Raw genomic sequence first — 12,031 nt, 5'->3', positions numbered from 1 at the left:
TTTGCTTTTTTCACTTTTAAGCTGATTTTTTAAAGGCTTTAATGGAAATAAATTCTAAATACAAACCATACACTGAAAGCTGAGGTTGTTCTGAAAAATGGAGAAGAGTTACACACACTTTGCACTTTTTATTACAATTTTACAGCCATAAGATTAAAAAAATACCAGGCGGCCCTGTTATAATTATGGTCATAAGAGGGTTATTAAGACGGCGATGCACAAACAGGAAGTGATCGGTAGTCATTCCACTCCAATCCAGTTGGTGGTGGTAATGCACCAAATGGTTGTTTGCCAAGTGCCATAAGACCACAAATAATAATAATAAGAGAGGCGGCAGCGTTCGTAACAAACTCAAAGCGATAGTCAAACCATTAAGCATGACATGGAGTTATCCTAGTGGCTCCAATAAGAGAAAGAAGCAGCGTGCTTCATAAAAGCTTTTATCTTCACTTCTGAAAGTGACGTCGTTTCTCGATGTAATCATCAAAAGGAAGCAGAAAGGAAAGACAATGGAAATGTTTAAAGGGAGGAAAACATAGACCAAAATGGAAAATAGAAAAAAAAAACTAAGGCTAAAGCACAGGAGCACTGACAGGAAAAAGAAAGCAGAGCAAATATTGAAAGCACTCAAAAGGAGGGAAATACAGGAAAAGGGAAAATATCTCATGTCAGAAGAGGGGAGAGTTTCGCAGATCCAGTTAAAGGTAAGATTGTTGGAAATTTTGTGTAAGGGGCCCCATGTCTGTGTTTGCCTTGGGCCCCAAATTGCTAAACCCGCCTCTGACTGGAGGATGATGGGAGGATAAAAGATAATGATGAGGAACTATTGAGCTATTATTATTGAATTATTGCCTGAGTGGTGAACAGGTGAGCGGACCTTCCTTACATAGGAAGTCGGCTTTCACATCAAGAGGGGGATGGCTGCAGACCTGCAGATTCATGCCTCAGCGAATATGATGTGATCTCCAGCATGAATCACAACTTTCTCGTTCTTCTCTAACCCTGATTCGCTTAAACATCCGCCGCTTTAGCTCCCCATCAGCTGATGGCAGCTTCAGCACACCTCGCTGCTTAGCGATAGTAACGTTTAGACAGTGACTTGTCTCAGAAACATATAATAAACAGAGAGAGAGTTGTTTAGAAAATTATCAGAAAGATTTTAGGTTGTTTCTGTTACTTTAAGACACGTTGTTTGTGATTGTTTACAGAATAGTGAGAACACGGAGCATTTTCACAGCTGCAGCCAGCTGCCTCTCGTTTGTCTGACTGCTTTCATAAACTACTGTTAGGGCAAAACGTATTCTGTCTGGTGCTTTCAGCGCTGCTCAGATGTTACATAAATGATAAAAATATAGCTTACCTCTACTTTTGTTAAGTTTCCGGTGCCACCGGGCAGCCGCAGCAGAGACGATCTCTGAAAAATGTCAGTGACACGGACTCAGTTAGGAAGTTTTATTTAGAATGATTTTTTTCAAGTTAAGAAAAGAGGCGGACGTGTTTCCTAAATCCTGCATCAGCATTGTCATCACTCACTGCTAAAGCATTCGCATTATATAAACTTCTCAGAGGGCAGAATAGGCATAGATACACCGCGGCTAAGACGACCGAACCATCGTATCTCCCGGTCAGTTTTTCCCCTCCCAGCAATTCCCCAAACTCCTTTAGTGGAAACATGGATTTAGCATTTTTTTTTACATCTGCCTTGCAATTAGGAAAGTCACTCACATGTTTGTGCAATCCAGTAGTTTGTGATAATAATAAGCTAATTTTATAAGAAGTCAGCCATCAGCAAATTTTTCTCTTTTTTGGCTCATGAGCACCAATGATGCTGACAGCTGAATTTATTAGGAATATGTAGAGCCTAAAGATTTCCACTAAAGCTTAGACATTGATTTGGGACTGTCTGTGTAGCTTTTAGCCTCTAAAGCAGACATTTAAATATAAAACTTTACTAGTGTTCTGTAGAGTTTGATGGTTTCATGAGAACTCTCGGATGTCTGCCATTTGCATGCAAGGCTGGTTCCACTGCAGAGGAGACGGAAGGCCTGACGCTCTGATTGGTGCAGGAGTTGCTAGACAACAGATGTCCAGCCAGCTAGGAGATGTACTACCTGTGGAGGAAGAAGGAAGAGGAGGGGGAGAAAAGTGGAGGAGGAGAAGGCTGGAGAGGAGGGTGGAAATTGCAGTGTTCACTTTGTTGGTTAGTACAGCAAAAAATAGAATGCTACCTCCTACGTGTGTGTGTGAGTGTGTGTGTGTGTGTGTGTGTGTGTGTGTGTGTGTGAGTGTGTGTGCAACTGACTTTAGATCATGAAAAAGAAAACAAGAAAATAGAAGAGAAATCCCTTTTTTCTTCAGTACCGAAGCCTCAGTTTAGGATTTATGTTCAACACAGATGACACAAAATTACATTTAAATTCAAAGTAACAGATGTCTCCTGCTTGTTAGACATTGAATTTCCAAAGACAAAAATATAACGATGGTAGAAAGACTAAATGCCACGTAAAACTGGAGAATAAGAAGCATATAACACATGTTTTAAATGGTAAAAAGAGAGTTTCTAGTGAATTACTAAAAGTGAAGAGCTATTCAGTAGCACGGTAAGACAGAAAGAAAATGATTAGTGACCTTGCTCCAAGGGTCCTGTTATTAATGCACTAAAGGCTGAGTCCTGCTTGTCTCTACAGGCGTGTCTCCATTGTCAGAACTTCAGGCGAAATTCTGGGAGGGGGAGATCAACTGGGAGATAAGAAAGCTTGGTGCTCTCAGCTGTTGTGTCTCCATACAGATTCAGGGTTTTAAGGACTTTGCACAGACATCAGCGTATCGCTGCAGCTTCGGTAGTGAGTGATGCCACTGATCAGCGCCAAAAAGAGTCCACAGTAACATTTATTAACATAAAAGTTTTATTCTGTCAAGTACAGCAAAATCCCTTTTGAGGACCAGAGCAACTGCATGATGTAAAATGTGGCATTCACTGACCAGAAGAAGCTCTGTTTTTTACGACGCTCTGTGGGATAACAAAGCACCATGAATGACGTTCTTGTGGTGAATTCTGCTGTTTTTTGGTGGTGGCAATTTTAAAGCAGCACGGTTGGTGCTTAACTGCTTGAGCTTCCATTCTGCTTCACAAGCAACTCTTCGTTTATTTGTTTGTTTTCGTTTTTACTAATGCCGATTGTTTTGGACAACATCTGCTGATGTCATTACCTACTGACTGACCTAACCAATCAGCATGAGTTTAACAAAGCACAACAGGATTTATTCTCAAGGCTTGCATACACAACCAGCATTTGGATTTTTTCCGGATTTCTAGCTACCATCAAATCACCATCAGCAAGAGATTTTGTAGCCACGTTGTTGTTAGCGCAAACAAATAAGTGTAAGCTGTGCTGATGTTCACTATTAGCTCTTTGCTTCACCTCCAAAGACAATACTCTCTTACTTTTACTTCCAGACTCTGTGATGCTGCTATTAAAACAGCAAAATTCTTCTTCAGCTCAGTGGCCAAGTGGCCCTGGGACTGGGAGAGCAGGGTTCATAATCAGTCGGGTTATACAAAAGACTTAGAAAATGGGACCCAATGCCTCCCTGCTTGACACTCAGCTTTAATAGTTAGATAGGGGGATTAAACCACCAAATAGTTCCCAAACACAGCCAGAGCTGCAGCTCAATGCTCCCTGCAGGGATGGGTCAAATGCAGAGACGCATTTCACCAATGTGTGATGATGACTATGGGACGTTAACTTTCTTCCTAGGCGACCTATGGATCGAGTCTCTGCCTTTTGCAAATGATGTGGTCCCGTTGGCTTCATCAGAACGTGATCTCCAGCTTTCTCTGGAGCGGTTCGCAACCCAGTGTGAAGCGGCTGGGATGAGAATCAGCTCCTCAAAATCCGAGACCATGGTCTCAAATCGGAATGTCTTCTCCGGGTCGTGGACAAGATCCTGCCTCAAGTGGAGGACTTTAAGTATCTCAGGGTCTTGTTCACGAGTGAGGGAAAGATGGAGCATGAGATCAATAAGAGGATTGGTGCTGCATCTGCAGTGTTGCGAGCGCTGTACCGATCTGTCATGGTGAAATGAAAGCTGAGTCAGAAGGTACAGCTCTCGATTTACTGGTCGATCTACATACCTACCCTCAACTACGGTCGGTAGTGACCGAAAGAAGAAGATCGTGGATACAAGTGGCTGAAATGAGTTTTCTCTGCTGGGTGGCTGGGCTCTCCCTTAGAGATAGAGTGAGAAGCTCGGCCATCCGGGAGGGGCTCAGAGTAGATCCGCTGCTCCTCCACATCAAGAGGAGCCAGTTGAGGTGGCTCAGGAATCTGGTCAGGATGCCTTCCCTGGTGAGGTTTTCTGGGCACGTCCAACTGGGAAGAGACCCAAGAGAAGACCCAGGACACGTTGGAGGAACTATGTCTCCTGGCTGGACATAGATCGCTTTGGGATTCCCCCGGAAGTGCTGGCCCAAGTAGCTGGGGAGAGGGAAGTCTGGGCGTCTCGACTTAGGCTACTGCCCACGTGACCCGACTCTAGATAAGCGGTTGAAAATGGATGAATGGATTTCTTCCTAGGTCTTTGTTGACAGTCGGTTAACTGAAAAAGCGAACTGCTAGTCTTTATATTAGCTACTGGCACAGGAAACAGCTATAGGGAGCCTAAGTCATGCCCATTTACTTCCGGACCATGGGTCCCCTGAAGAAAGAAAAAATGAAGGGTTAGGGTTAGGGTTGCAAGTCAGGGTTGCACGTTAATGGAGCTAAAAACTCTATTTTCTAATTCTGCTCGTTTTGTGCCTTGGATTTCACATATGATGTCCGTGAATTTTAAAGAGACATTTTGATACCAAGAAAGTGCTTATTTTCGAACGGGGTGGGGGTGGGTGGGGTTATTTTAGGTTTTGTGTGAAAATAAGTCCAGGACTACAATTGTGCATCACCAAAGTGACGTCACTGAACCAGACACGGAGAAAAACAGAGGGAAAATGGCTGTAAGTTCAGCAAACTTCAAATCCTTCCTTCAGGAGGAAAGAACTACCAAAAATCTGGTCATGTGGTAAGTAGCAGCTACGCTAGGGAGAGGATATTATGTGGTGACATCATATATGTGACAAACCGACGTCCGATTTTTATTCATGCTAATTACGAACTTTTACAAGCTGATGAATCTTAAAGTATGTGACTGGTGTGGTCGAAATACTTCATTACTTTTGATTTGTTAGAAGTACAACATATGTGTGATCCAAGGCATGAGGCAAAGCGGATTAGAAAATAGCTCTTTTAGCCCTGTTGACTTGCATTCATTTTTTCATTCTTCAGGGGATCCATGAGCCCACCGGAAAGGGAGGAGACTTAGGCTCCCTATACAGCAGGTAGAGACCTCTGACTCGTGTTCCTACCCGAACCACAAAACTGTTATGAGCAGTCTCTGGTCAGCAGAAGGCCAGAGTGCTGTTCGATGTAAAGTTGCTCAAGTTTATCACCAATCCATGCGATCGGTATTGGTGATCGGTGATCGGCAGCAATAAACCTGATTGGAGCATCCCTACTCTCTAGTAGGAATGAATGCTTTGTAAGTCATTCTTGGGAGGAGAAAATACACCGGTGGACCATTTCTCAAACCTAAAAGCTGCCCACATCAAACCTGAGCTGCTCCAAAGCTCTGGAATGTTCTTCCTCTCTCTATAGTTTGGCCTCCGCAACGTTTCAAGTCCAGCCTCAAAACATATTTGTTTAGATGGGCTTAAAGACAGTTATTTTGAAGCTGGTTTACTTTATAGTGCTTCCTAGATTTATATAAATATTTGACCATAAGCCACTAATCGTTTACCATGACTACATCCTATTTTAGTGTTATGCATTATGCGTTATGCTTTTAGTCTTGCTGCTCTGCCTTGTCTATTTTTTAGTTGTTATTCCTTTCTTGTTCAGCACTGGTGGGCTCTCATGCTGTTTTAAGTGTGCTTTAGAAATAAATTTGATTTTGATGGCAGCTTTTAAAGTCTTATTTCCTGATATTTGGAAATCTCACCCCGGATTGGATAACAACAACACGACTCTACCACTGACTAGCAACATGAATGTTTTATTTCCACAAATAACACAAGCCTGGGGGAGCTTCTGCTGTGTGGTGGTGTTTCTAATGCTAATGGTTAGCTTAAACTAGCTGAGACGTTCTCTGCTGATTCCCAGACGTTACACCAACAACAGCCGTTCTTGTCCTGAGGCAAGAATGGTGAGTCCATGAATGCTAATTCACAGTGCAACGTAGATCTGTGAGGATTTCCAAATCCTAGAGTTTCACCAGCTATTTGCTATCAGAAGCTAATGCAGGAGATAGGTGTAGGAGACTATTTTCATGTTTAGTGTGTGTGAAAAACTCAGAGTGACCAATTATAATCAGAAAAAACATTCAAAAATGGTTTTTCAGTCATCCACGCTTTTAAGTATTCAACATGACACCTCACTGCAGGACACGGAGCAGAAAAGCACTCTGATAGTGTCACAACGCGCAGGTGGGTTGACTCGGAGGTGAGGATCCACACGCTGGGGAAGAAGGCCGGCAGGCAGGCAGGCAGGCAGGCAGGGATGGTTTAGCAAGGTTTTTAATATAAAACGCGCTGGACATAAAAAATGAACCGACAAGACACAGAACTGAGGGTTTAAATACATGAGGAGCTGGGAGCTTGGGTGATTGGAAAACGAGAGGCAGGTGGGAGTAATCAGGAGACGCAGGACTGAACAGAGTGGGGAGACAGGACAGGTGTGACAGATAGCTCTTAGCAAATCTTATTTTTCTCCCTAAATACTTTAATTTCTCTCATCTGCAGTTCAACCACAGGCTGTTGCTAATTATCCTTCAGTTGCAAATGATCTGTTGAACAGTCCGAATATTTCAAATCATCACTGCAAATGGAAATGCTCACCAAGTCGGCCAGTAAATGGATCATCCTCATTTGCATCACAATTTATTTCAAACACTTTTTGATAAAAACTAATCAGTTTTGGATTTTAGAAGCACACATGAAGAATTCATGGATGACCATTTATTTGTTTATAGAAAGGCAAGGCAGCTTTATTTATATAGCACATTTCAATGTGCTTTACAATTAGCACGAAAAGGCACGACAATAAACAGAAGAACACAAACTAAGAAGAAGAAGAAAATATCATTTCTATAGCGCCTCTCAAGATAAAAATCACGAGGCGTTTAACAAAAACAAAAACAAAAAATATAAAAATTGTAAAAATAGAAAAAAAGCATTTTGAAAATGTTTAAAAATATATTTAAAATGAGCAAGAATAAGCAATTGCAATTTAAAAGAAAAAATGTTAAGAAAGAGAGAGAGTGAACAGGAAAGAGGGAAATCAGTGGATCCTGAGGAAGGTGGAATAGGTGGGGGGAGCAGAATAAAGAGAGAGAGGTGAAGAAGGTCATACAAAAGCCAGCTTGAACAAGTGAGTCTTCAGCTACTTTTTAAAGGAGACCACTGAGTCCACTGATCTCAGGCTCAGGGGGAGAGAGTTCCAGAGTCTGGGGGCCACAGCAGCAGATGATCTGTCACCTTTGGTCTTTAGCCTGGTGCCGCACAACCAGTAGGCTTTGAACTAAGCATATACACAGAAAAAATTATAACTCAGAGCTAAAAGGATAAGACAGAATTAAGGCTGAGCAATTACATCACAGATTACAGTTGAGATGATGCATCATAAGAAACAATTCATTCAAAGGTTGATGAGTACATTAGGGTTTTAGGTTTTGACTTAAACAACACTAGCATTGGGGCAGATCTGAGGTCCTGGGGAAGCTGATTCCATAAGTGAGCTGCATATTAGCTAAAAGCATCTTCACCCTGTTTGGTTCTGACCCAAGGTTCTACCAGCTGATTGTTACCTAATGATCTCAGAGCCCTATTACTGGGATGAGATCTGACATGTATTTTGGCCCCATGCCGTTGAGTGATTTATAAACTAGTAGGATCACTTTGAAATCTATTCTGTGGTTTACTGGTAACCAGTGTAGAGATCTAAGAACAGGAGTGATGTGCTCCATTCTCTTAGTTCTTGTTAAGACTCTAGCAGCAGCATTCTGAACAAGCTGCAGTTGCTTCACAGCATTTTTGGGAAGACCAGTTAGGAGGCCATTGCAATAGTCCAGCCGACAAGAAATAAAAGCATGAATGAGTTTCTCTAAGTCTGGTCTGGACATGAGACCTCTGACTCTTGCTATTTGATGAAGGTGAAAAAAAAGCTGATTTAGTTATAGCCTTAATATGTCCAGTGAAGCTCAGGTCTGCTTTAACAAAACAACAAAACAGGCGATTCCATCCACAAGTTGGAAATGATGAAAACAAAAGTGAGACGTTCGGTTTTCCAGTTCAGTTTCATTTATAAAGCACCTTCCACAACCTTTTCCAAAGCCCAAGGTGCTGAAAATCATCATAAAAGACACGTTAATAACAAAACACAAGATCATAAAACAGTAAAAAGCAACAGAGAAAAGCAATCGCAAAAACAGATGAGGACAATCTGATAGAAACAAGAGAACATATTAACAAACTCCACATCGCGATGTTGATGGACGTTATTCTGTCTTTAATAACAATAGGTGTATTATTACTTTTATTCATTTGAATCTAAGTGTACTTTTTCCATGAATGAAAACCTCACTCCAAGAAAGGAGGATGAAACCAACACGAGCTTCATAGAACACCTGGAGATGTTTGATAGAAGGAAAGTTAGGTGTAAAAAGACTCCTTCACTACGTATGACCAAGGCATTTGCTGTCTGCTGTAGAGGACGTTTTAGAGCGCCAGGTAAAAATAGTTTCATGCTCCACAGAGGCCAGAATCTCCAGAGGATGTAAAAGAACTATAAGAGGACACAAACGAGCGAGAACAAGAGTCCTACTAAAGTTTCAGATGAGGCGGAGCCTGCTGCTCTAGCCCATTTCCCTCAGTGTTTCTGCTCTGTGCTCTGAGGGGTCGTTGAAACGGGTCACTTCGAAACGTGCTCCTCTTCATGACTGACTCAGATGTTCCTTATCACAGTCTCTGGACTCAGGTTTCTTCAGACAGACACATTTATTGTCACTTCACATTTATAAAGTCAGATGAAATCAGTTTGATATCCCTGAAGATCAAAATGAGATCCTGGCTCACAGCGGGGGTGGGGTGACCATGTTTCCTGTTTAAAGTAACACCACTGCTCAGTTCCTGAACTTCAGATGGTTCCCACCTCCGCCTGTCATAATCACCTGTCATGTCACAACTCTCTAAGGGTGTGTCATTTTCTTTCATTCTTCGCATTAATTAAATGTTTATTAGACAATTATTCTGTGAATTATCAATATAGTCAGAAACATTTTTGATCACAAAAACTAGACTTTTATATTGAAAGTGACATTTTTTTTGCTTTCAGATCTGATGGACTCTCTTCACCCGTTTTAGATTAGTGGTCAAAAAGGGTTTTTGTGGGTTTTTTGCAACCAGTGTTGCTGCATCAATAATATATATATAGTTTCATGATCCCACATTTCTCATGATAATAAGCAGCTAAAAGATTTTTGAACAAACTCTTTAACAGCTTCATGTTGGAGACACCAAGATTAGGTCTGACCAGATTTACAGGCTAACAGCCAATGTCAGTGCGGTCAGCTCTTAAGTGGACGACAGCCATCTTAAATCTAAAAAACAATGCAGAGGTTTATAGAAAAAAAAAAAAATATATATATGAAGTTTTTCCTGGGTTCTGCTTTAGCCACTCCTCCAGTCTGGGGGTTACTGCCCAGTGCCCAAGTGCCTCGTTGACCACGGTACCACCTTTGTCTTCTCTCTCCAGGCTTTCTCAAGTTCTTCTTTGAGGCTCTGGTACTTCTCTAGTTTCTCATGTTCCTTTTTCCTGATGTTGCATCACTTGGTATTGCCACATCAACAACAACATCTGTCCTCTGTTAGTTATCCATCACCACAATGCCTGGTTGGTTCTCCATCACCATTTTGTCAGTCTGGACCTAAAAATCCCACAGGATCTTGGCTCTCTCATTCTCAACCACCTTAGGGGGTGTTACCCACTTTGACCTTGGGGTTTCCAGTCCATCCTCTGCACAGATGTTTCTGTACATGATGCCAATCACTTGGCTGTAGCGTTCCATGTACGCTTCCCCCGCCAGCATCTTAAACCCTGCTGTTATGTGGTGGATTGTCTCAGGGGGCTCTTTGCAGAGCCTACACCTTGGACCTTGGGTAACACAATGCTAAACTCACAATGAAGTGTTGGTTCATAAAATAGTGTTTTCCTGAAACTCTGAAACATTTAAGATCTAAATTGTTTAAAGGGAAAATCTGTAATTCATTTTTATCTTAGATTTGTTTGGACTGGCCATTAGCGCTTCAATCTGATCAGAACTAATGTCTATTTCTTGAAGCTAATGCCATTTAAAAAGCTTCACTCAACAAGTGAGATATTGAACTTTTACCTGTATGTTTTCAAGTCACTTCAAAAGAGTAGAAATATCCATTTTTAAATCAAAGCAAACATTAAAGTTTTAGAGAAGAAAGACGTTATCTTCTCTACCACCTTCAGATTTGATACTGTTGACACAAAGACTGAAGATGCTGATGTAGTTTCTCACCAAAAGGATGAAATGATCCCACTGTGTTTTTTCTCTGTGTTGTTTTTCTGTGTCCTGCCTGTTTGTGGCACATATCAGGTCATTTCTCTCCAGCACTTCAGACCTGATCATGAACAGAGCAGGCAGATTCAAGGCCAGCAGACCCCGACAGACTCACCACAAACACTGACAGTGACAATAACACAAAAACACAACATGTCCTCCACTGGGGCAAGACTAGGCTGCTACCAGCGTCATGACACATGCATTAAAACAACAATCATCACCTGAGGAGTAAGAAAGTGTGATAATGTGTCTGCACTTTCTCTGTTTTTTCTCTTAGATCATCAAAAGTTGGAGAGAGAAGCAAGGATTTGTCGTTTATTAAAGCATCCCAACATCGGTGAGCAGAGTGTCCTCATTTCCTTTACACACACACACACACACACACACACACACACACACACACACACACACACACACACACACGCACGCACGCACGCACGCATGCACGCATGCACACATGCACACACACACACACTTTGCAGGTCTCCTGTGATTCCTGCTTTCACCCATTTATCGTTAAGACACAGCTATGGGACATAACTGGAAAGGAAGGGAGCAAGTTTCTCTCTCTTCTGTTCTCTCTGGTGTGTGTGTGTGTGTGTGTGTGTGTGTGTGTTTAAGAACGTGCGTGTGTGTGCGTTTCAGGAGCTCATGGTGACGTACCTGTGAGCTCTTCCAGTTTGAGTCATCACACACGCTGGACTCTTGTTTGAACACCACTGACCTCTTACATGATTTCCTCCTCATTGCACTTGATGTCTTACTTCTTTCACCGTTGCTGTTTGCATCCTTTAACTCATTTCGATTCACTTAACATAATCTTACATGTACAAAAGTGTAAGCTTGACTAAATATGATGGGGCCTAAACATTATAATACTTGAACTATAAAAGTTGCTGACACCAGTTGTTTTATATTAGAAAGCTCCTCTTGGTACGACAGAGGATTTTTGACAACAATGAATAAAACAGGAGAAAGATTTTTAGCACCATTGACTTGCATTCATTTTTTTCCTTCTTCCGGGGACCCATGGTCTGGAATGAGCGTTACCTAGGCTCCCTATTGGTTTCTTCTGAAATCTGATTGGTGGCCCCTGAAATTCCCCCGTCCTTTCACTAATCTGTCCTTTGTGCATTGTTTAGCAGTGTTTCCCCTAGGACACGTCTCACCTTTATGTTAATACTGTTTTATTTGATGTACTCCACTTTGAACTGCACCAGTCCAGCAACTGCTGCATTTTAATAACTAGTATTAAAGGTGAATACACCAATATTTGCACAAAAATAATTTTTGTTTTAAACTCTCAGTGACACACTTTGCAGGGGGGGTGGGGTGGGGGGCGGGGGGTGGG

At 41.9% G+C, this 12,031-nt stretch overlaps 1 protein-coding gene across 9 annotated transcripts in view; it reads left to right on the top strand.

Moving 5' to 3' along the window:
• The window catches only part of camk2d2 (calcium/calmodulin-dependent protein kinase (CaM kinase) II delta 2), a 101,330-nt gene that overhangs the window by 46,249 nt on the left and 43,050 nt on the right, over positions 1 to 12,031 (top strand). For all 9 annotated transcript variants that reach the window (XM_054751569.2, XM_054751567.2, XM_054751564.2 and 6 more), the window contains exon 3: positions 10,958 to 11,017. In XM_054751569.2, coding sequence (XP_054607544.1) covers positions 10,958 to 11,017 — 60 coding nt within the window. The remainder of the gene's footprint in view (positions 1 to 10,957; positions 11,018 to 12,031) is intronic.

This window comes from Nothobranchius furzeri, chromosome 7 (assembly GCF_043380555.1).
Source record: "Nothobranchius furzeri strain GRZ-AD chromosome 7, NfurGRZ-RIMD1, whole genome shotgun sequence".
NCBI lineage: Eukaryota > Metazoa > Chordata > Actinopteri > Cyprinodontiformes > Nothobranchiidae > Nothobranchius > Nothobranchius furzeri.
Note: the sequence above shows the minus strand (reverse complement) of the source record. Positions and strands in the feature narration are given on the sequence as shown.